Genomic DNA, 25000 nt, shown 5'->3' with positions numbered 1-25000 from the left:
CAGCTGCAAAAATGTCTCCTTCACCAGCAGCAAAAGTATAAAATATAAGGTCTAGTACCATTTGATTCCACTAAAAATATTATAAATATAGGTTTGTAGAGACTGATAGCGCAGCGTATCAGAGGTATTCATGGACAGGAGAATAACATAAATAAGATGCAAATAGTGGCACAGTCACATTGGACGTTATTTGGACTATCCTCTCTTACCTCCAACAGGAAGTCTGCACTTTATTCATTTACTAAATGTCCTAAAGAAACAATATTCATTAAGGTGTACCACAGGGCTCTACACTGGGTCTGATTATATTCACACTTTATGTATTATCTTGCAATGAAATAAACACTACGAAAACTTCCATGACTTCTATAAAGTTAATGCTGTAATGCAGTCAGTCAAAAGGCCTTACACTGAGCTGGTGCTACAGAACTAACGCTAATCAAGGTGGACTGACGACGTCCTCCAGTCGCCAAACACCTTCTATGGAAAGTTGTTTTGTTCCTGAAATCTAGAGCTACAGCAGATGAGCACAAGGTGAGGAATGATTTAACGGTGATACTCCGCTCTACAGTTCAACACTTACTCAAACTTCCGCAATGCTGACAGTACGTATGAGCCGCCCCTTCTCACGCGCCATCCTGGAGAAGTGGGCGTGCCCTGGTCAGAAGCGGGGCTCTGAGGGGTGGGACTCTGTGGGGTGGGACTTTTAGGGGTGGGGCTTCTGGAGGTGGTGACTAGACCGGATTCCACAGAGGGCACGAGATTATCCAAGACTGGAGATTTACTAAAGACACACACAGATACACAGCGATATCGATTAGTGTTTAAAAAGAAAAGTAGTCTTGTTATATGTGTGATTATATATAAGGATTTGAAATTTTGTTTATAAAGTTGTGTGTGTTGTATATGTTTATAAAGTTGTGTTTGTTGTATATGTTTATAAAGTTGTGTGTGCTGTATATGTTTATAACATTGTGTGTGTTGTATATGTTTATAAAGTTGTGTTTGTTGTATATGTTTATAAAGTTGTGTGTGCTGTATATGTTTATAACATTGTGTGTGTTGTATATGTTTATAAAGTTGTGTGTGCTGTATATGTTTATAAAGTTGTGTTTGTTGTATATGTTTATAAAGTTGTGTGTGCTGTATATGTTTATAACGTTGTGTGTGCTGTATATGTTTATAAAGTTGTGTTTGTTGTATATGTTTATAAAGTTGTGTGTGTTGTATATGTTTATAAAGTTGTGTGTGCTGTATATGTTTATAAAGTTGTGTGTGCTGTATATGTTTATAAAGTTGTGTGTGTTGTATATGTTTATAACGTTGTGTGTGTTGTATATGTTTATAAAGTTGTGTTTGTTGTATATGTTTATAAAGTTGTGTTTGTTGTATATGTTTATAAAGTTGTGTGTGTTGTATATGTTTATAAAGTTGTGTGTGCTGTATATGTTTATAAAGTTGTGTGTGCTGTATATGTTTATAAAGTTGTGTGTGTTGTATATGTTTATAAAGTTGTGTGTGTTGTATATGTTTATAAAGTTGTGTGTGCTGTATATGTTTATAAAGTTGTGTGTGTTGTATATGTTTATAAAGTTGTGTGTGCTGTATATGTTTATAAAGTTGTGTTTGTTGTATATGTTTATAAAGTTGTGTGTGTTGTATATGTTTATAAAGTTGTGTGTGCTGTATATGTTTATAAAGTTGTGTGTGTTGTATATGTTTATAAAGTTGTGTGTGTTGTATATGTTTATAAAGTTGTGTGTGTTGTATATGTTTATAAAGTTGTGTGTGTTGTATATGTTTATAAAGTTGTGTGTGCTGTATATGTTTATAAAGTTGTGTGTGCTGTATATGTTTATAAAGTTGTGTGTGCTGTATATGTTTATAAAGTTGTGTGTGTTGTATATGTTTATAAAGTTGTGTGTGTTGTATATGTTTATAAAGTTGTGTGTGCTGTATATGTTTATAAAGTTGTGTGTGTTGTATATGTTTATAAAGTTGTGTGTGTTGTATATGTTTATAAAGTTGTGTGTGTTGTATATGTTTATAAAGTTGTGTGTGCTGTATATGTTTATAAAGTTGTGTGTGCTGTATATGTTTATAAAGTTGTGTGTGTTGTATATGTTTATAAAGTTGTGTGTGCTGTATATGTTTATAAAGTTGTGTGTGTTGTATATGTTTATAAAGTTGTGTGTGTTGTATATGTTTATAAAGTTGTGTGTGCTGTATATGTTTATAAAGTTGTGTGTGCTGTATATGTTTATAAAGTTGTGTGTGCTGTATATGTTTATAAAGTTGTGTGTGTTGTATATGTTTATAAAGTTGTGTGTGTTGTATATGTTTATAAAGTTGTGTGTGCTGTATATGTTTATAAAGTTGTGTGTGCTGTATATGTTTATAAAGTTGTGTGTGCTGTATATGTTTATAAAGTTGTGTGTGTTGTATATGTTTATAAAGTTGTGTGTGCTGTATATGTTTATAAAGTTGTGTGTGCTGTATATGTTTATAAAGTTGTGTGTGTTGTATATGTTTATAAAGTTGTGTGTGCTGTATATGTTTATAAAGTTGTGTGTGTTGTATATGTTTATAAAGTTGTGTGTGTTGTATATGTTTATAAAGTTGTGTGTGTTGTATATGTTTATAACATTGTGTGTGTTGTATATGTTTATAAAGTTGTGTTTGTTGTATATGTTTATAAAGTTGTGTGTGCTGTATATGTTTATAACGTTGTGTGTGTTGTATATGTTTATAAAGTTGTGTGTGCTGTATATGTTTATAAAGTTGTGTTTGTTGTATATGTTTATAAAGTTGTGTGTGTTGTATATGTTTATAAAGTTGTGTGTGCTGTATATGTTTATAAAGTTGTGTGTGCTGTATATGTTTATAAAGTTGTGTGTGTTGTATATGTTTATAAAGTTGTGTGTGTTGTATATGTTTATAAAGTTGTGTGTGTTGTATATGTTTATAAAGTTGTGTGTGTTGTATATGTTTATAAAGTTGTGTGTGTTGTATATGTTTATAAAGTTGTGTGTGTTGTATATGTTTATAAAGTTGTGTGTGCTGTATATGTTTATAAAGTTGTGTGTGCTGTATATGTTTATAAAGTTGTGTGTGCTGTATATGTTTATAAAGTTGTGTGTGTTGTATATGTTTATAAAGTTGTGTGTGTTGTATATGTTTATAAAGTTGTGTGTGCTGTATATGTTTATAAAGTTGTGTGTGTTGTATATGTTTATAAAGTTGTGTGTGCTGTATATGTTTATAAAGTTGTGTGTGTTGTATATGTTTATAAAGTTGTGTGTGTTGTATATGTTTATAAAGTTGTGTGTGTTGTATATGTTTATAAATTGTGTGTGTTGTATATGTTTATAAAGTTGTGTTTGTTGTATATGTTTATAAAGTTGTGTGTGCTGTATATGTTTATAACGTTGTGTGTGTTGTATATGTTTATAAAGTTGTGTGTGCTGTATATGTTTATAAAGTTGTGTTTGTTGTATATGTTTATAAAGTTGTGTGTGTTGTATATGTTTATAAAGTTGTGTGTGCTGTATATGTTTATAAAGTTGTGTGTGCTGTATATGTTTATAAAGTTGTGTGTGTTGTATATGTTTATAACGTTGTGTGTGTTGTATATGTTTATAAAGTTGTGTTTGTTGTATATGTTTATAAAGTTGTGTTTGTTGTATATGTTTATAAAGTTGTGTGTGTTGTATATGTTTATAAAGTTGTGTGTGCTGTATATGTTTATAAAGTTGTGTGTGCTGTATATGTTTATAAAGTTGTGTGTGTTGTATATGTTTATAAAGTTGTGTGTGTTGTATATGTTTATAAAGTTGTGTGTGCTGTATATGTTTATAAAGTTGTGTGTGTTGTATATGTTTATAAAGTTGTGTGTGCTGTATATGTTTATAAAGTTGTGTTTGTTGTATATGTTTATAAAGTTGTGTGTGTTGTATATGTTTATAAAGTTGTGTGTGCTGTATATGTTTATAAAGTTGTGTGTGTTGTATATGTTTATAAAGTTGTGTGTGTTGTATATGTTTATAAAGTTGTGTGTGTTGTATATGTTTATAAAGTTGTGTGTGTTGTATATGTTTATAAAGTTGTGTGTGCTGTATATGTTTATAAAGTTGTGTGTGTTGTATATGTTTATAAAGTTGTGTGTGCTGTATATGTTTATAAAGTTGTGTGTGTTGTATATGTTTATAAAGTTGTGTGTGTTGTATATGTTTATAAAGTTGTGTGTGCTGTATATGTTTATAAAGTTGTGTGTGTTGTATATGTTTATAAAGTTGTGTGTGTTGTATATGTTTATAAAGTTGTGTGTGTTGTATATGTTTATAAAGTTGTGTGTGTTGTATATGTTCATAAAGTTGTGTGTGCTGTATATGTTTATAAAGTTGTGTGTGCTGTATATGTTTATAAAGTTGTGTGTGTTGTATATGTTTATAAAGTTGTGTGTGCTGTATATGTTTATAAAGTTGTGTGTGTTGTATATGTTTATAAAGTTGTGTGTGTTGTATATGTTTATAAAGTTGTGTGTGCTGTATATGTTTATAAAGTTGTGTGTGCTGTATATGTTTATAAAGTTGTGTGTGCTGTATATGTTTATAAAGTTGTGTGTGTTGTATATGTTTATAAAGTTGTGTGTGTTGTATATGTTTATAAAGTTGTGTGTGCTGTATATGTTTATAAAGTTGTGTGTGTTGTATATGTTTATAAAGTTGTGTGTGCTGTATATGTTTATAAAGTTGTGTTTGTTGTATATGTTTATAAAGTTGTGTGTGTTGTATATGTTTATAAAGTTGTGTGTGCTGTATATGTTTATAAAGTTGTGTGTGTTGTATATGTTTATAAAGTTGTGTGTGTTGTATATGTTTATAAAGTTGTGTGTGTTGTATATGTTTATAAAGTTGTGTGTGTTGTATATGTTTATAAAGTTGTGTGTGCTGTATATGTTTATAAAGTTGTGTGTGTTGTATATGTTTATAAAGTTGTGTGTGCTGTATATGTTTATAAAGTTGTGTGTGTTGTATATGTTTATAAAGTTGTGTGTGTTGTATATGTTTATAAAGTTGTGTGTGCTGTATATGTTTATAAAGTTGTGTGTGTTGTATATGTTTATAAAGTTGTGTGTGTTGTATATGTTTATAAAGTTGTGTGTGTTGTATATGTTTATAAAGTTGTGTGTGTTGTATATGTTTATAAAGTTGTGTGTGCTGTATATGTTTATAAAGTTGTGTGTGCTGTATATGTTTATAAAGTTGTGTGTGTTGTATATGTTTATAAAGTTGTGTGTGCTGTATATGTTTATAAAGTTGTGTGTGTTGTATATGTTTATAAAGTTGTGTGTGTTGTATATGTTTATAAAGTTGTGTGTGCTGTATATGTTTATAAAGTTGTGTGTGCTGTATATGTTTATAAAGTTGTGTGTGCTGTATATGTTTATAAAGTTGTGTGTGTTGTATATGTTTATAAAGTTATATATGGTACTATAGTCGTGTGTGTTATATAAGTTTACCACGGTTGTGGATCTTTCTGTTCATTGGAGCTCCGCCGGATCCAGCTGCCGTCTTTCCGCAGAGACGTCCGGACCTTTATGGTGTTGAAGACAGTTTGTCGGTCCACGTCTGAAACACAACATCAACAACATAAAAACTAACATCACACCAACACTCATTTCACTTTATATAATATATACATTAATATGTTGCTTCGTTCTGTGAGGCTCTTCAGAGTTTTAGTCATGTACCGAGTGACATCTTGTTTCATTAGTTTTAAAGTTCAGTACTACATAAATATCATGTACACACTCCAGGGCAAAAGTCTGCATGCCCTTGAAATGAAATGGACTTTGTGCAACAAGAGATTTAGTGTGTTTTAGTCCCGTCATTATCACAAGTGTTCGATCATGTGTATTAATATATTAATAGTGTAAAAATAAAAGTTTAAAAGTGTTTGTCCCATTTTGTTAATGTGATGTAAATAAAATAACTCTAATAACTCTTTAACTTTATAATCGAATCCAGTTGCTTAACTTTGAACATCTGTATTGAATTTTTTTTACTTTATTGATTTTTCTTTCTTTTATCATTTGATTTCTTTTCAAACTTTGACATATAGATAAATGGCACATTGTGTTCTCATTTAAAAGTTCATTTCTAAATAAACAACTAACGATGGTTTCTGACCCGGAAACCCAGAAATATGGACACTGTGTGTGTGTGTGTGTGTGTGTGTGTGTGCGTGTGTGTGTGTTAGACGTACCACTTGCCATACTGGTTCTTTTCAGTGGAATCTGTGTGTGAGAGCAGAAACACAAACATTAAATAAATCAAAACAAAGAATGAAGAAGTCGAGAAACAGGAAGAGATAAGACGCAAAAATGAGGATGAATTCATGTGAAAATGAGATTCCTCAAATCCAGCACTACCACATTCCTAGTGTGTGTGTGTGTGTGTGTGCGCGTGTGTGTGTGTGTCATGGCCTGACCTTATTTGCTCTATTAAACAATGTTATTGGTGGGCAGTAAGTTGGTTGTGTTCCGCCCTAAAATAATCCCTCGATTAGTTTCTTTTAAATTCTTTTTAAGACCTCACAGACTGCTGCAGGACGATCCGTCTCCCCTCACGTCTCTTCTCCTCTCATGTCTCCCCTCACGTCTCCCCTCACGTCTCCTCTCCTCTCATGTCTCCCCTCACGTCTCATTAATGACTACAAACCTTCACTGAAGTCTAAACTTAACAATAATTTCTCATACACAGATTTCTAATAAAAATTCTATTTCACTCAACACTGCCCTGTGTTCAGTATGGGGACATTCACAAAGATATAAACACCAAAACACACAACACTTACACCTCACATCTGCTACACAAACACAAACACACACACACACACACACACACAAACACACACACTATCTTACACCTGAAACACACACACACAAAATCACATACACACAACCATCTAATTTCAACATCATTCATACTGAACCACTCTAAGACTCAGCACTGTCACAAAAATACAGTGTGTGTCTGTGTGTGTGTATGTGTGTGTGTGTCTGTGTATGTGTGTGTGTGTGTCAGAGCATAGTAAATAGTTCTTACCTTCACGCTGTGTAATGAGTGTGTTTACACAGCAAGTTTGCTCAGTTCATTCCTTATATACTGACACACACACACACACACACACACACACACACACACACTGCCTGCATATCCCCTCCTACACACATAAACACACACACTAAATGCATTTCCGATGTGTGTACTGTAGGAGGGGATATGCAGGCTGCATAGTAGAAAAACTTGAAAAATTAGTTTTTCTGCAAGTGGCCAACACACACACACACACACACACACACACACATATATATATATATATATATATATATATATATATATATATATATACACACACATATATACACACACAGATGTATGTGTATGTATATGTATGTGTGTGTGAGTATGTGTGTATATGTGTGTGTGTTCTCCCTCATAATAGAGAAGCATGACACATTTATGTAAATGTGCTGTTCATTAATGTGATTGTGAGTCCAGTCTGAATACAAGTGTGTGTTTGTGTGTGTTTGTTAGTTGAAGGGCCCCATAGCTGCACTCATTAAAACCACTTTATGTTAATTCTCTATCAGATGTGAGAGTCTCTAACTCTAACCCTCTCTGTAGGAAGGGTGTGGAGGTGACGCTGCTGGGTTTAGAATCTCGTCGCTGTTGAAGGTGACTGATACAAAAGCAAATCGTCCAGGGATGTACCTCCTGCACTACGTTGCTATGGTAACACTTGATCAATAACTCGATCACACAACCTATCACTGATCAATACACACACACACACACAGGGTGTTGATTATCATTAATGATGATTGTGTGTAATTGAAAGTGAAGTTTCTGAATAAACTGATGATGATTTAAGTCTTTATAGATGAAAACCGACACATTTAATGATTATTGATGGAGAAACAGCACTACCGCATGGCCGAATGTGGAACTGCGCCTTCACATTTATTACAGCGCTGTCAGAAGCGGAAATACACAAACACTAGGTTTAAATCAAAATAAATATATAATAATATTATATCATGTATATTATGGCATAAAACTCGTGTGATTTTATTCTGTTTTATTTTCACCATGTTGTGTTTTTATTCCCATAAAATATCAGACAGGTGTTTAACCTGCCACACTGTGAGCAAGAGGTGAACCGCCACCTCGCGGAGAAGTGCAGAACTGCACAAGTAATAGCTTCCAGTTTAGCATCGTCTGTCTGTCCGTCCGTCCGTCTGTCTGTCTGTCCGTCTGACCAGATTTACAAAAATTATTACACGTGAGAAACTTTCACATTCTAATCTTTATTTAACAAAATATAATGAAATTAAACCTTAGTGCAGGCGCTCATGCAGGGAGTCAATGCTTTTCTAGATTATACAGAAGACTAAGAGGATGACCTTTGACCTTTCACAACTCTGACCTCTGACATGCAACTTTATCTAATAAATAATTAACAGAGTATTTATAAAAAATTCCCTAAATAAATATACTTTTAAGATTGATTTCCTGCTGATTTATAAAACTAGAGACACACTTTCACGTTTCTTAAACACAAACACATTGTGGTATTTATGTTTTCATTTGAAAGATTTCAGTCATGGTCTCTTAATTTCAAATTCATTCAACTAAAATAATTATAACGAACTCTACAAGCTGTGATTGAAACACTTTTTTCAGTGTACCATTCTTATCTACAGGGAAGATAGAGAGAGAGAGAGAGAGAGAGAGAAAGAAAAGTAGACCAAAACCAGTTTAACGTTCACCTCGTTTATCCACCGTGTCTGTTCTCCGTGTCTGTTCACCGGGACGGGTCTGGAAGCACTGCGGATTAGAACTGACCTGCTCTAGAGATGATTAGAGATGATGCTGAAGCGAGGCGCTCTAGAACCCTAGCATTGTGGAGAACAGCTCTGGAGTTGACATGAAGCACTACGATGTATGGATGAAACGCTCTACAACACGAAGATCTGGAGGAGATCCATAAACTCTAACGAACTGCTGTGGAGTGGAGATGATGGAGATCGCTCTAGAACAACGGTTCCCAAACTTTTAAGACAAACGACCCCAAATGGACATTCTGAATGCTCTGTAAGTCCTTATTTACCATCACGTGTGTAAATCCGTATTCACTAAAAGTTTTCGCGTATTTCTGGGAGTTGACCTAAACCTTAACCCTAACCCTTATTTATCAACATCCTTTTGGCCAGACTTTCTGCTGGATTTATAAAGTTTTGGAAGAGCTGGATTTCTTTGTACTCGTGTGTGTATGTTAATCACCAGTAAAGCTCATTTACATGTAGCCACGCCCACAGAACTCCATAAAAGGTCAAGTGTGCAGAGAGCATGACATGAACAATCCGGGTAAACACAACAGTGGAGACAGAAGTGGGAGTTATTTTGACTCTCTTCTATACCAATAAAAATATTTCATAACATTGTTATTATTATTATTATTATTATTATTATTATAAGCGAGTTTAAACTCCACAGAATATTCCGGATATAAAAGTGCAGTAATCCATGCAGATTATATGATCTGAAGTCGATTAATTCAAGGTTTATTTTAGTTCGTCTTTTTCATGGGTAAATTTACACACACTTAGGAGCACAAGTAGGACACGAACGTTTTCACAAATAACAAATTTCTTATTTCAAATGTAATTTATCCAACTTATCTAGTTTGATAAATGAGGCCAGTTGAGGAGTTAGCGGGAGTAGATAGATGGGGAAATTTATTCGTATTTATTGCTAAACTTTTCACATTTAAACGTGGTTTGTCTGAATGTGACTCAAAACATTAGCACACAAAATCTGTCTTCAGTATTTCTAATATTAATCTGTAAAATACACAAATCAAACGAAAAAAGGAGATTGTGAGATTCTCTCTATAACCCCGTTTCTAAATCAAGCGGCTCTACGTGAGGTCAGGACCCCGAGTTCAGGACCCCGAGTTCAGGAAGCGCTGCTCTACGCTGTTCTCGGGTTCTGCAGTGAAGTGAAGCTCCGGGTGGAGATGAAGCAATCTGGAGTCTTCAGACCGAGAAGAACCTCTCAGCAGAACTGACAGCGAGTGAGAATAAAGTGAATAAACGGCTCAACGGTGGAGATGAGCAGATTGAGAGTGAAGAGGAAGTGCTCTGGGCTGGACAGGAAGTTTGGAGGAACCGTGTGGATTGGAGAGGAAGCTCTGTAGAATGTTCCGAGTTAACGTGTCTCCTGTAAGGCACCGAGAGATATTGCAGAATCTGAGCGCAATTGCTATGGTTTCAGCAGATCCAAGGGGAGGAGATTAAAGCGGTGGGAGGAGCCAATCTCAAAGGGGTGTATCCTATCCTGTTAAAACCAGTCGCTGAGAATCGGACCTCCCAAAGACCTCCTGCATCTGGAAAAAATAACACAGACATGAAATTCGTGAAAACGTTTAACATCTGTAAACGTGGAGAAATTAACAAGTGAGAAATGAAACAGAGATGAGAGTAAACTCGTGACACGATCAGTAAACTGCGAAAGAGATGGCACCCGGGGAGTGAGTTCTGCGATACGCACGCTGCCTAGTGCTAGATCTTGACGCTCTCGGTGCCGTAGACGTTGTAGCCCTCCCTGTAGGTGGTGAAGCCCTGCGCGCCGGCCGGAAGAGTGTGCTTAAAGTTCTGAGCGGGATCGAGCAGTCGGATCCGTTTGGTCTCCTGACGAGACTTGTAGCAAAACTCAACTAGCGCCACCGTCATAGCGAGTCCCAGACCCCCGACCAGGATGTAAAACACACCAGCCACGTTACTGAGACTCAGCGCACTCGTCTTATCCTGCAGAACAGAGACACACACCGTCACACACACACACACACACACACACACACACACTCACACACTCACACGCAAGTGCAGATACACTGCTCTATACGAACACACGCATGGATACAGACGGCAGTTCACACACTTCTGTATCCATCTTCTCCTTCACACACAGGAAGTGGAAATGCACCGATTCTGTTCAACAGGAAGTGTGTTTGCAGACTGCAGCTGAAAATTTACAGCAATGATACTTAAATCACAAATGAACCTTAGCTTCACCCAGCAGTCTGATCAGGACTGAAATCTAATCTAGACCAGGAGATTAGTCTCTGATCCTGGTCTCTGATCGAGCTCTGTGGTAAAATATAACTACAAAGGCTCATCTAGACCAGGTCTGATCTGGAATGTTAGATTGGATTTGGACTGGTTAATCAGACTGGAACTGTAATCATTGATTTGACTGGATTTGGAATGGAAAACCTGATTGGACTGGATCACTGGGTCTGGACTGAAGTCTTGATTGGACCCAAAGCTGTTTGGAACTGTAAAGTCTGATTTTGGCCTGGAGCGTTTGATGTAGATTAGACAGTAGGATCGGGTTGGTATCTGGTCTGGATCGAAGTGATCAGTCTGATTTGGACTTGAAGATTCTGACCTCAAGTTCTGATCTGGACTGCCATCTGATTTACACTAAAATTGGAAAGGCTGATTTAGAATTCTGATACTGATTGTGACTAAAATGTCTGATTTGGATTGAAGGGTTGGATTGGATCTTACAGATAATGTGGACTATAAATGTCATTTCATATAATAACCAGAAGGTTGAATTTGTATTCCAAGGTCTGATTTGGATTTCCACCTGTCTGGATTGGACTAGTCAGTCTAAATTAGACTGGTATTTTATCTGATTGAACTTTTCAATTGAATATTTTATTGGACTCAAAGATCTAATCTGGACTGGCAGGTCTGGTTCGAGTGGAAATATCTGATCAGGATGAGTGTAGATTAGACCGACCTGATTTGGAATATACACGTTAGATTTGAAATGCAAAATCTGATTACACTCTAACAAACATGGATTAGATCTGATCTAGCTCCGATAGCTGTGTTTTAAGTATCTCTGACTTAATGGCCCAGGTTGGCCACATACACACACACACACACACACTCACACACTCACACACATACAAATATACACACTCACACTCTCACACACACACACACACACACACACACACTCACACACAGACACAGACCCAACACTGAACCATTAAGAGTGAGCATTAATCCTGTTTGTTGGATTCTCCACAATATGGCATGAGAAAGAGGAGGATAATGAAGGTGATGAAGAGGAGAGTGATGAAGGTGATGAAGAGGAGAGTGATGAAGGTGATGAAGAGGAGAGTGATGAAGGTGATGAAGAGGAGAGTGATGAAGGTGATGAAGAGGAGGATAATGAAGGTGATGAAGAGGAGAGTGATGAAGGTGATGAAGAGGAGGATAATGAAGGTGATGAAGAGGAGAGTGATGAAGGTGATGAAGAGGAGAGTGATGAAGGTGATGAAGAGGAGAGTGATGAAGGTGATGAAGAGGAGGATAATGAAGGTGATGAAGAGGAGAGTGATGAAGGTGCTGAAGATGAGGAGGGTGATGAAGATGATAAAGATAATGAAGGTGCTGAAGATGAGGAGGGTGATGAAGATGATAAAGATAATGAAGGTGCTGAAGAGGAGAGTGATGAAGGTGATGAAGAGGAGGATAATGAAGGTGATGAAGAGGAGAGTGATGAAGGTGCTGAAGAGGAGAGTGATGAAGATAATGAACATGATGAAGAGGAAGGTGATGATGATGAAGGTAGACGTTATTCCCCTCACTGAACTACTGCTGCAAACTTCACAGCTCTCAAAACTCACTGCAGGACACCAACATGATCAGCTGATCTACCGAACAGCTTCACATTTCAAGCACAGACAAGCCTCAACAACACACACACACACAGTCAGAGAGTCACGGGGTGGAGTCAGGGGCGGAGTCAGTGAGGTGGAGTCAGATTGGTTGCGTCACATGGGTGGAGTCAGGGAAGTAGAATCAGAGAGGCAGCGTCAGAAATGGAGTCAGGGAGGTGGAGTTATAAAGATGGAGTCAGAAAGGTGGAGTTAGAAGGATGGAGTCAAGGAGGCGGAGTCAGGGAGGCGGAGTCAGGGGATTACAGACACATTAATAAAAATGAAGGTGTTTCCGTGAGAGTTGATCAGCAGCTGAAGAGTTTTATTCTTTTCTATAAAATGTATAAATCTAATCAAACGAAATGAAATAATTCCACACTGAATCACTTCTAATGAACTTCAATTCTACACCGAAATAAAGTCTAATCAAATTTCATCACTACATATTCAGCTACTTTTATACTTAACAGCTGAGATGAAGGAGTTAGATAATAACGTTTTAAATATTTTACTAAAAACATTGAGGGCATTCATTTATAAACAATTTACCAGAGTAACATATTTAAACAATCAGTAAACAGAGGTAAAGATAAACGAAGATAAAACATCAATAAATTATGGAAATATGTAGTTACTGAAATACTTGATTTAAAATATTGAGAATGAAATTAATCATTAAAAACACTAAGATGGTAAAATTTGTAAATACATAAAGTAGCTAATATTTTTTTTAAAAAGCCTTTAGTAAAACTCATAACTTGTAAAATCTTAAGAGTAATATTTATAAATATCGAGCTTCTATATTTCCTCTAAATAATAATAAAATCCAATACTAATTTGTTTCTAAAAGGGAATAAAGCGAGTGTTGGTGGTTGTAGTTGTGGCTGTGGTTGTAGTTGTGGCTGTAGTTGTGGCTGTAGTTGTGGTTGTAGTTGTGGTTGTAGTTGTGGCTGTAGTTGTGGCTGTAGTTGTGGTTGTAGTTGTGGTTGTGGTTGTGGGAGTGTTTGGGATGGACTAACCTTACTGCCCGAGTCCTTGGTCCCACACTCCCCTTTATCGTACCACCACTTGTTTTTCAGCTTGTCTAAGATGCCTTGTTCACTGAGTTTCAATACTGCAAGGTTTACAGGAGTTCTTCACGAGGGAAATAACATAAATAACACCAGAGCAGCGACCTGTTAATTCATCTGACTGACACTCAAAGTCCTACTGCTGAAACCTGAAAAGTCTCACTGTCCCAATTCAACCAGAGAGGGAGAGAGGGAGGGGGGGGGAGAGAGAGAGAGAGAGCGAGGGAGAGAGAGAGAGGGAGGGAGAGGGAGAGAGAGAGAGAGAGAGGGAGAGAGAAGGAGAGAGAGAGAGAGGGAGAGAGAGAGAGAGAGGAGAGGGAGGGAGAGAGAGGGAGGGAGAGGGAGAGAGAGAGGGAGAGGGAGAGAGAGAGAGAGAGAGAGAGAGAGAGAGAGGAGAGGGGAGGGAGAGAGAGAGAGAGAGAGAGGGAGGGAGAGAGAGAGAGGGAGAGAGAGAGAGAGAGGGAGGGAGAGAGAGGGAGAGAGAGAGAGAGAGGGAGAGAGAGAGAGAGAGGGAGAGAGAGAGAGAGGGAGGGAGAGAGAGGGAGGGAGAGAGAGAGAGAGAGAGAGAGAGAGAGAGAGGGAGGGAGAGAGGGAGAGAGAGAGAGAGAGAGAGAGAGAGAGAGAGAGAGAGAGAGGGAGGGAGAGGGAGAGAGAACAATGGAAGCAGCAAGCAGACTGGCCTTACCGGTGACCTTTGACCCTCTGAACAATATAGTGCATTATTTGGGAACATCTTTGTTTAAAACTTATGCAATCCCACAATGCATTGCAGCAAACAGCATCCAAACAGTGAACAGCAGCAGGTCCAGGAGCTTAAATTATATTTGATCGGCCAATCACACGCATGATCATGACATCGCCACAACTGTTTACTTCAAAGTTATTTACCTAACTTTAGCAAATTTTCTAGAACAACTAGAGGAGTAACGTTACCATTAGCTTTAGCTAGCTAATTAGTTGCTTTACATTAGCTCAGAGCTACACTTAAGTTGCTGACTGGATTAGCTAATCAAATGAAATTGTTGAATTAAAGTGGCGACGTAGCGCGCAGACGCCTGCGATTAGCTGGAGGTATTTAACTTAAGCTCCGGCCGTACTGCCGCAGCACCGACCTGCACGAGGACAAGTGAGATGAAAATAAAGTGTCCAAGTAGCCAGGTTATTTTTTCTGACTTGTTCTCTACATAGTGCACGGTTTTAGGACATTATCTGAACTGTGTAGTCACATCTCAAAGCATAAATATCAGGAGAAAGAAAAAAGAAAGAGTAGCAGGAAGTGGGCAGGCAAGCAGGGCTAGTGTTGGCATTACCTTTGACCTTTGACCTACAGCACCAGGACCTACTGTAAAGGCTTTGAGTAATCGGCACTCACTGTTCCAGCAGAGACACGCTGAGAGAACTGGAGAGATAAACATCACTGATTGTCGTTGTTATTATTATTACAGGACTGAACAAAGTGCCGCGTTTTCATGAGGAACCCTGGATCTAGAAGCTTTTATTAGCGAACAGGAACCAACATTAAGTGCGGGAGAGGGTGCTGGCCGAGCGCGTTCCAAATTCAAACACACCCTACGGCACAAACTTCCCAAGAACTACACACAGCGATGTCGGGGGCCAAGCACCAAAACCGGGACCTGCGGTGGGTACACTGTTAAAGCCACAGCGTCTGAGATTGAAATGGAGTCCGAATAAAACAACATTTTTAATTCTACCAAAACAGGAAGTTTGAGAATACGACAGGTGGAATGAAAAGGCCAGGTAAAGCAGAACTTTTGGTGCTTGGACCCTTAATAAATAAACTTAAACAATGACAAAGTGAGATCGAGGAATTTAGACACACTTTCACAAAAACTAAACCACTTCAAGCAGAAACGCTAACCACAAAGGCTAAATGCTAACAAAAACTGTTCAAATTTAACCACAAAGGAACAAATGCAAGAAATAAACGACACATTTAAGTATGAAAGATAAATGCAGACAACCAACCCAGGCTAAATGTTAATATAACTATAATGCTAGCAACAAAGGCTCAAGATAAATGCTAGACCACAAAAGTGACACGTTAAAAACAAACGCTACGTGCGGAAGCTAAATGCTATATATGTCATTCTGCAGTAAAAATACAGTAATGTTGATTCTGAATATTTTAAAAACAACAGAAACTTTAGTGAAAATGTTAATTTTGTAAACGTTTCACATGTGAAAGCGTGCCAAGTCGGTCTGCACCTCATGATTAGCAACACTGCTGCTAAATTTCCACTTTTAATGATCATTTTTTCCCACCTTCATTCCATCATTTTGCAGGCACTTCCTGTCGCAGAGTGATGATGTGGTGCTCCTGGAGGGCGTGTTTAGTTGGTAAGGTGTTGATGATGTCATGAACAGGGCTGCAGAGTAACTCAGTTTATTTCCTTTCTGTTAAATGACGACGGTTTGTAATTCAACAACAGCAAATATACAACACTCAGCACTCAACACCTAGAACACCAGGGAGGTGACTATTATTTAGTGCTGTGTGTTTAATTTTGCCTATGTGTGTGTGTGTGTGTGTGTGGTGTTAAGGTACAGGATAAAGTTTTAAACGTGGTAACTCTTCTGTAATACAGAGGAGAGGAACTCGGAGCTGCAGTAACATTTCTGCCACAGGGGTCTCCAAAAACACCCAAAGTTACAGTTACTCCCTGCTGCTATAAATCATAAATCTAACAAACACACCGTAGCGTCAAAGTCACTGCAAATCAAACAACATGTTCAGGCAACACACAAAATGTTGACAGTTGTCATAGCAATAGCTGAAAGAACGAACCGTATTCGATTTCTTACCCACACGATTCTTCAGGTGAACCAGGAGGCGCTGTAGGAGAGTGCTATTTATTGTGTGTTGTTTTCTGTCTGCGTTAACGTTAGCATTAGCATTGTGTTTTATCTCTTGCACATTTCTCTGATGAATGTTTGATTTTTATTTTATTCCATGCAGTAAATTTGCTGTCGGTAGTTGAATTACTCCCATCATGCATTGCAGGCCACAGGCAGCAGGAGAATAAATGAGAAACATGCAGTCCTGAGGTCATAACGGACTACACACCCTCTTACCCAGCATGCTCAGCTGCTCTTTGCACAGATCTGGCAGCAATATTGGATCCTCCACTGGATTTTGGGATTCAGAGCCAATCGGAGACCAGCGGAATCATGCGAGCCAATCAGAGATGAGGCACGAGCTGCATCACCGCGCAAGAGTGGCTGAGTGCAGGGTGTGTGTGTGTGTGTGTGTGTGTGTGTGTGTGTGTGTGTGTGTGTGTGTTGTAATTGTTTCCTATGTATCATTCCTGGCTTTGATACGGCCTCGTCCACTTCCCCTTGATTCATTCCTCTTGATCACCAGCTCAAGTCAAGTTTGTTAGTTGACATCCCTGCTGTAGGGTTCCACTTACCCAGAATGCTCTGCTGCACTCAGAACACTTTTCAAAATTGCGGATCACATGTAAAACAGGAGCAAGTGCCTCAATGGCCGTGTCCCAAATCTTTAAGTTTTGCGACATAGTCAACATTTTACTAACTAGACAAGCCGACTCTGGCATTTGGGACAATTTTGTATGACACGCACGCACACACGCACACACACACGCACACACGCACACACGCACACACACCTCATGTGACTGAGTGAGGGATTGTGGGAAATTCTTCATTAGACTTCTCACGTGTGCCTGTGATGCTTCGTCCTCTCAAGACTTCACTGCTTGCCTGCTGTCCTTAACCTTCACCCCTGATCTTTGACCTTTCACACCAATACTGGAGAGCACTGAGTGGCAGCATATCATCACGTATACCGTAATATTAAATAAATTGTTCTGAAATAATTCATAATAACTTCCCCTTGTTGCCATGGAGATGTAAAAAGCAGCTGAAAGGACACCTACACCACCTTTCACAACTCCACGGCAACAAGCTAACTACATGCCAAGCACACGCTACACACTAATCACCGCTCTCTATCGCTTCTAAGTGAAGGGTTCCACCCAAGAATAATAATAATAATAATAATAATAACAACAACAACAGGCTGTTATTGTTGCCTGCTCGCATGGTTACTGTTGCTGGGGTCAGAGGTCACAGCCTTGCCGATTACTCTCTCCAGCCTTGTTTATTTGTTTGCTTGTTTGTTTGTTGGCTGACCTTGGAGTCCCCTCCCCCGCTGCCACACTCCCCCTTGTCGTACCACCACTTGTTTTTCAGCTTGTCCAGCAGGCCCTGCTCGTTCAGCTTTAACACAGCCAGGTTCACAGCACTTCTTGAAATGATAAAACATGTCGCGTCACAACAACAGCCAGAGCAGCTTCGTGAGAAATCTAATATCACACTCATTAATTCAGTAATTCACTAACGCTAACGCTCCGTGTCGAGTCTGTACTCATCCATCATCATCGTTACTGTAATCACACTTCTGTATGGTGAGGCAGCCATGTTATAAATTCAACATTTATAATGCCTCATAAAGCTGTCATTAATCTCATGTACACAGACCTGACACCTAATCTAGTTACACAAGCTCCTCCTCCTGCCATCCTGAGACCTACAAGCTCCTCCTCCTGCCATCCTGAGACCTACAAGCTCCTCCTCCTGCCATCCTGAGACCTACAAGCTCCTCCTCCTGCCATCCTGAGACCTACAAGCTCCTCCTCCTGCCATCCTGAGACCTACAAGCTCCTCCTCCTGCCATCCTGAGACCTACAAGCTCCTTCTCCTGCCATCCTGAGACCTACAAGCTCCTCCTCCTGACATTTTGAGACCCACAAGCTCCTCCTCCTGCCATCCTGAGACCTACAAGCACCTCCTCCTGCCATCCTGAGACCCACAAGCTCCTCCTCCTGACAGCCTGAGACCCACAAGCTCCTCCTCCTGCCACTCTGAGACCTACAAGCTCCTCCTCCTGCCACTCTGAGACCCACAAGCTCCTCTTCCTGCCACTCTGAGACCCACAAGCTCCTCCTCCTGCCACTCTGAGACCCACAATCTCCTCCTCCTGCCATCCTGAGACCCACAAGCTTCCTTCTCCTGCCACTCTGAGACCCACAATCTCATCCTGAGACCCACAAGCTCCTCCTCCTGCCACTCTGAGACCCCCAAGCTCCTCCTCTTGCCCTCCTGAGGCCAACATTTTCCTCCTCCTGCCATCCTGAGACCCACAAGCTCCTCCTCCTGCCACTCTGAGACCCACAAGCTCCTCCTCCTGCCACTCTGAGACCCAAAAGCTCTTCTTCCTGCCATCCTGAGACCCACAAACTCCTCCCCCTGCCATCCTGAGACCAACAAGCTCCTCCTCCTGCCATCCTGACCCACAAGCTCCTCCTCCTGCCATCCTGAGACCCATAAGCTGTTCCTCCTAACATTATGAGGCATTACCATAGTTTATAAACATGTTATTACCACAGTGTACAGAATGAGAATTACAGCTGTAATGAATGATGAATACAGAGAGAGCGTTAATACAATCATTTCATCATTAATAACAGTGCTGGTTAACTAGCAGGGAGAGGACGAGAGGCTGATTGGTTAATTGAATAAGTGGTAAAGTGTTCTGATTGGTCGAGTGTTTATTGGCGTGTGAAAGTGAAAGGTGTGTCAGGATAGAGAGAGAGACATGACGGAGGGATAGTCCGTTATCAGGAGAAGAAAAAAAATACAAGACCATGCGAGAGAGCAAACACACAACAGGAAGTAACACGACACAATGAGACACACACACAAATAAATACACACACACACACACACACACACACACATTAGAGAGGCTGCAAGCAGGAAGCAGGAGAACAAAGAAACAGAGAAAGAGAACGAGTGAAGCAACACACACATACACACCGAGTTCCCTTCTGTAGAGAGAAAAACAACATTAACACCACACACACACACACACACACACACACACACACACACACATTACCTCTGCATGAAACTCGGAGACAGAGAGAAACAGACAGAAACAAGAGATGGAGTAAGAAAGGAGAGAAGAACGAGAGATGAATTAAGACCAGAGAGACAGAGAGAGAGACAGAGAGAGAGAGAGAGAGAGAGAGAGAGGGAGAGAGAGAGAGAGAGAGAAACAAGAGGACAAAACAGAAAAAAAATGAGACACCAAGCGAACAAAGGAAGCAAAAATGTACAAGAGGAAGAGAGACAGATAAAAAAGACAAAGGAAACAAAGAAACACGAAAGCACAAATTAAAAGAATGAAAAAAACAGAGAGAGAGAGAGACAGGCAGACAGAGAGAGAGAGAGAGAGAGAGACAGGCAGACAGAGAGAGAGAGAGAGAGAGACAGGCAGAGAGAGAGAGAGAGAGAGAGACAGGCAGACAGAGAGAGAGAGAGACAGGCAGACAGAGAGAGAGAGAGAGACAGGCAGAGAGAGAGAGAGAGAGAGAGAGAGAGACAGGCAGACAGAGAGACAGACAGACAGACAGAGAGGGAGATATATAGGCAGACAGAAAGAGTGAGAGAGAGACAGGCAGACAGAGAGAGAGATAGACAGACAGAGAGAGAGAGACAGGCAGACAGAGAGAGAGAGAGAGACAGGCAGACAGAGAGACAGACAGAGAGAGAGAGACAGACAGACAGACAGACAGAGAGTGAGATATATAGGCAGACAGAGAGAGAGAGACAGACAGACAGACAGAGAGAGAGACAGGCAGACATAGAGACAGGCAGACAGAGAGAGAGAGACAGACAGACAGACAGAGAGGGAGATATATAGGCAGACAGAAAGAGTGAGAGAGAGACAGGCAGGCAGACAGAGAGAGAGACAGGCAGATAGCGAGAGAGAGAGAGAGAGACAGGCAGCCAGAGAGAGAGAGTCAGGCAGACAGAGAGAGAGAGACAGGCAGACAGAGAGAGAGAGACAGGCAGACAGAGAGATAGAGACAGGCAGACAGAGAGAGAGACAGGCAGCCAGAGAGAGAGAGACAGGCAGCCAGAGAGAGAGAGACAGGCAGACAGAGAGAGAGAGACAGGCAGACAGAGAGAGGGAGACAGGCAGACAGAGAGAGAGACAGGCAGACAGAGAGATAGAGACAGTGGTGGTATCAGGGAGGGTGGAATCGTATAATAACGGTGTGTGTGGGCGGAGTTATTATATGACTCCACCCACCTTAATGCCGAGCCCTTGGGCGTGGCGACTCCGTAGCCCTTGGAGTCGAGGTTCCCGCCGACCTTCATGGTGTCACATGGTTTGCGTTGTTCGATGTACTCGTTCATGGTGGACTCCAGCAGGAACGCAAACTTGCCCTTCGACTTCCTGACGCGAGCCACACCATCCGGAGTCGTCTTCACAAACACCGACGGCTCGGCCGACTTCATGTACGACCACATCTTCTCAAACACCGCTATCTTCGAGCGCTGAGAGACACACAGGCAGAAAGACAGAAGAAACAGTGCACCTTTAGTGCTCAAGAATGAATCCCTAGTGTGTGTGTGTGTGTGTGTGTGTGTGTGTGTCTTCATGCCCTCAATAAACTTACACTCAGTTACATCCTCTCACACACACACACACACACACACACACACACACACACACCTACCTACCTGAGGTCAGACATGTTTTCTAGGACAAACCAAGAGACCAGCTGTTTGGAGGTCATGTTAACCTACTTAATCATGACTGTGTGTGTGTGTGTGTGTGTGTGTGTGTGTGTGTGTGTGTGTGCCTTTGGAAAGTTTTCAGGGATAAACTGAACTGTGGAATAGGCAGTTAATGTAAAATAAGCTCGCTCATTCACCCAGGAAGTGCATGATGTTTTACAGGAAGTGAGTGTGTCTCTGCATTGCTCGTTGTTATTATAATTGTTTGTAGTAAATATGTAATAAACAGGATGGTAATTTAACTCCGAGAGTAACGGGTCTCACTCTGAAGAACTCTTTAGTGGAACCGGAGTCGAGCGTTCCGTACGCGATCTCCGTCTGCTTGGCGAGATCTTCAGCGCTCTCGATGGGAGACACCATCCGCTCCACGGTGAGGAACGCCGCCAGGTTAGCCGTGTACGACGAGATGATGATCAGAGTGAAGAACCACCACACTCCTCCCACTATACGACCTGACAGAGACCTGACAGAGGGATGGAGAGAGAGAGGGAGAGAGAGAGAGAGAGAGAGAGAGTACAGGAAAGGAGAAAAAATATGCACAAAAATGGAAGAGAGATAAAAAGTGAGAGAGAAGGAGAAAAGAGAGGGATGAATCAGAGGGAGAGACAGAAAGAGAAAACACAGGAGGGAAACATACAGACAGAGAGACGGCTCTGAGCTCCAGACTGAAATTCCTGATCCACAATCCGATATTATTCCTGAACGTTTTCACTCCTGAGTCATGTGACTCTACAGCAATGCTAACAGCGAATAACAGACATAAACACTCCAGATGATGAAGAGTGTGGAATCTGACCATCATCTGTGACCAGTGAACGAGTGATGAGAGAGTGAGACACGGAGGACAGACGAGTCCCGGTGAAACAGTGATGAGAGAGTGAGACACGGAGGACAGACGAGTCCCGGTGAAACAGTGATGAGAGAGTGAGACACTAAAACAGGCTCTAATCACCAAACTCCCCAGTGGAAGGGAGACATGCAGCAAAAACACGGTATCCCTCCAAGAGTCCTCACAGAGAGGGGGAGAGAAAGACAGGTGAAGAGAGAGAGACAGGTGGAGAGAGAAAAGGGTTAGAGAGAAAAATGGTAACAGACAGACAGGTAAAGAGACAGGCAGAGAGTTAAACAAACAGAGAGAGACAGGTAGATTCAAAGAAACAGACAGACAGACAGACAGACAGGGAGAGAGACAGACAGACTGAGTCTGCGCACTTTACAGTCAGCTCATGGTGAATATCTGGTTATTTTAGAGGAGGTTCTCTGAGAGAACAAATAGTGAAAATAAAAATAAAAATAAAATAGAATAAAGAGTGCGAGAGAGAGAGAGGAACAACACGTCCAAACACCCAGCAGCAGGGATGGTGTTGTGATGTCGAGTGAAGGTGTGGAATAAAAATGCAAATAAAAGAAATAAATGAAGAGCTTGAGACATGAAGATGAACTAAAATAACATCTATACACCATGGCCATGTGACTGAAGGACGAAACGACAGTAAAATGCAGAGACACAGTAAGAGAGGTGGAGGGATGAGAGGTGGAGGTGTGACAGGTGGAGGGATGGAGAGGTGGAGGGATGGAGAGGTGGAGGTGTGACAGGTGGAGAGATGGAGAGGTGGAGGGATGGAGAGGTGGAGGTGTGACAGGTGGAGGGATGGAGAGGTGGAGGTGTGACAGGTGGAGAGATGGAGAGGTGGAGGGATGGAGAGGTGGAGGTGTGACCGGTGGAGAGATGGAGAGGTGGAGGTGTGACCGGTGGAGAAATGGAGAGGTGGAGGTGTGACCGGTGGAGGGATGGAGAGGTGGAGGTGTGACCGGTGGAGAAATGGAGAGCTGGAGGTGTGACCGGTGGAGAAATGGAGAGGTGGAGGTGTGACAGGTGGAGGGATGGAGAGGTGGAGGTGTGACAGGTGGAGAGATGGAGAGGTGGAGGGATGGAGAGGTGGAGGTGTGACAGGTGGAGGGATGGAGAGGTGGAGGTGTGACAGGTGGAGAGATGGAGAGGTGGAGGGATGGAGAGGTGGAGGTGTGACCGGTGGAGAGATGGAGAGGTGGAGGTGTGACCGGTGGAGAAATGGAGAGGTGGAGGTGTGACCGGTGGAGGGATGGAGAGGTGGAGGTGTGACAGGTGGAGAGATGGAGAGGTGGAGGTGTGACAGGTGGAGAGATGGAGAGGTGGAGGTGTGACCGGTGGAGAAATGGAGAGGTGGAGGTGTGACCGGTGGAGGGATGGCCGCCGAAGCACCAACCTTGGCGAGATATCGCATCCTTGCTGCATGAAGGCTCCGAGAGAAAACCACAGACTGTTAAAAATGCCGAAGTCGTTGGGTGGATCGGGTGGAGCCTGCGGATCCTTCACCTCGTCTGCGATGTCGGTGTTCCACTCGTACGGACTGAACCGGCTGACGAGGAAGAGAACGACGCTCACGCCGATGTAAGCGAACACGATGCACATCCAGATCTCGTACGCCAGCGGGTCGAGGAACGAGAACACACCGGGCTTCGACTTTTGTGGCTTCTTTATCATGATGGAGATTCCGAGACTCATGAAGGGTTTGGAGAAGTCGATCACCTCCTCACGCACCAGCGTGATGGTCAGAGGAGCCACGGCGATGTCCGCCCTCTGCAAAACGCACACGCACACACGCACGCACACACACACGCACACACACACACACACACACACGCACACGGTTAGTTCCACGTGACACTGTACAACTGATCAGGAAATGAATAACAACGTGACCTCCATCATAAAGATTCAACAGAAAACAGAGGTGCATGCTTATCTTACTCACAATTAATTAATAAGCAGATGTTGCTCCAGATGTTACCGACATAACCACAAGCTAACTCCATCATTACACACACAACATAAATGTTTTAAAGAGTCAAAATCTGGGGTTTAAAATCGCTAAATTTACAGAGATAAAGTCAGTATATACGGATTCCCGTTCCTCACCCCGTACACCAGTTCTCCCACCATCCCGTTCCACGTTTTAGTCTCCGGATCCCGTGCTCCGTATTTGCCGTCAGATACGACGGACAGTTTGTACTTAATTCTGACATGTTTGGCGATTTCAGAGGCTAAATCCACACAGTAGCCTTCGTATCGATCGTTTCCCTCCAGCTGCATGTAATTCCTCTTATACATCACATACGGAGCTTCCTGTTAAACACAGGAGAGTTATTATTATTCCACTCTGCAGAACGCTCCACTCTGATTGGTCAGCTGAGGCGTTAGGGGGCGTGTTCGTTAGTTTATGTAAAACAGGATGAAAATAACACGGTGAAATCACCATGATGGTGGTGACGACGATCGTGCGGTTTTCCACTGAAGACGATTCGTTCGTCACCTGCAGCTCTGAGACGTAAACAAACTTCTCTAATTCATTCCAGTAACCCATCTGTGAAACACACACACACACACACACACACACACACACATATATATATATACACACACACATACACATTTATTAGTATTA

At 41.1% G+C, this 25000-nt stretch overlaps 3 protein-coding genes across 5 annotated transcripts in view; 1 reads left to right on the top strand and 2 right to left on the bottom strand.

The window, feature by feature from the left end:
- The window catches only part of si:dkey-125i10.3 (periaxin), an 11540-nt gene extending 4324 nt beyond the window's left edge, over window positions 1-7216 (bottom strand). The window contains exons 1-4 of one of the 2 annotated variants that reach the window (XM_053618353.1): window positions 7110-7216; window positions 6268-6298; window positions 5522-5630; window positions 584-784 (exon numbers count right to left, since the gene is read on the bottom strand). In XM_053618353.1, coding sequence (XP_053474328.1) covers window positions 584-784; window positions 5522-5630; window positions 6268-6277 — 320 coding nt within the window. In that variant the 5' untranslated portion in view covers window positions 6278-6298; window positions 7110-7216. Of the gene's footprint in view, window positions 1-583; window positions 785-5521; window positions 5631-6267; window positions 6299-6492; window positions 7039-7109 lie in introns of those variants that run through there. The other variant, XM_053618354.1, reaches the window with a different exon arrangement.
- Window positions 7217-8399: 1183 nt separating this feature from the next.
- Window positions 8400-25000, bottom strand: part of gria3a (glutamate receptor, ionotropic, AMPA 3a) — a 30978-nt gene continuing 14377 nt past the window's right edge. The window contains exons 9-16 of the mRNA XM_053618210.1: window positions 24812-24919; window positions 24475-24681; window positions 23762-24135; window positions 21780-21978; window positions 21025-21272; window positions 18057-18171; window positions 10620-10876; window positions 8400-10455 (exon numbers count right to left, since the gene is read on the bottom strand). Of these exons, the coding sequence (XP_053474185.1) occupies window positions 10631-10876; window positions 18057-18171; window positions 21025-21272; window positions 21780-21978; window positions 23762-24135; window positions 24475-24681; window positions 24812-24919 (1497 nt within the window). The 3' untranslated portion in view covers window positions 8400-10455; window positions 10620-10630. The remainder of the gene's footprint in view (window positions 10456-10619; window positions 10877-18056; window positions 18172-21024; window positions 21273-21779; window positions 21979-23761; window positions 24136-24474; window positions 24682-24811; window positions 24920-25000) is intronic.
- Window positions 11310-13413, top strand: LOC128603635 (uncharacterized). Of its 2 annotated transcripts, none has more exons than XM_053618209.1 (2): window positions 11310-12607; window positions 12680-13413. In XM_053618209.1, exons 1-2 carry the CDS (start codon window positions 12182-12184, stop codon window positions 13022-13024), a joined length of 771 nt encoding a protein of 256 aa, XP_053474184.1. In that variant the 5' UTR covers window positions 11310-12181; the 3' UTR covers window positions 13025-13413. The 2 variants fall into 2 exon arrangements, with proteins under 2 accessions (XP_053474184.1, XP_053474183.1); XM_053618208.1 differs by having other exon boundaries at window positions 12656-13413.

The sequence above is a fragment of the Ictalurus furcatus genome, chromosome 28, assembly GCF_023375685.1.
Source record: "Ictalurus furcatus strain D&B chromosome 28, Billie_1.0, whole genome shotgun sequence".
NCBI classification, from domain to species: domain Eukaryota; kingdom Metazoa; phylum Chordata; class Actinopteri; order Siluriformes; family Ictaluridae; genus Ictalurus; species Ictalurus furcatus.
This window is presented reverse-complemented; position numbering and strand designations above follow the sequence as displayed.

What these genes read in the sequence shown, in the direction of transcription:
- LOC128603635 (XM_053618208.1), top strand. Translation starts at nt 12,182, where the DNA reads ATGAGAAAGAGGAGGATAATGAAGGTGATGAAGAGGAGAGTGATGAAG. An exon ending in TGAAGAGGAGAGTGATGAAG is followed by an intron (nt 12,608 to 12,655) that starts GTGATGAAGAGG and finishes AGAGTGATGAAG; the next exon opens with GTGCTGAAGAGGAGAGTGAT.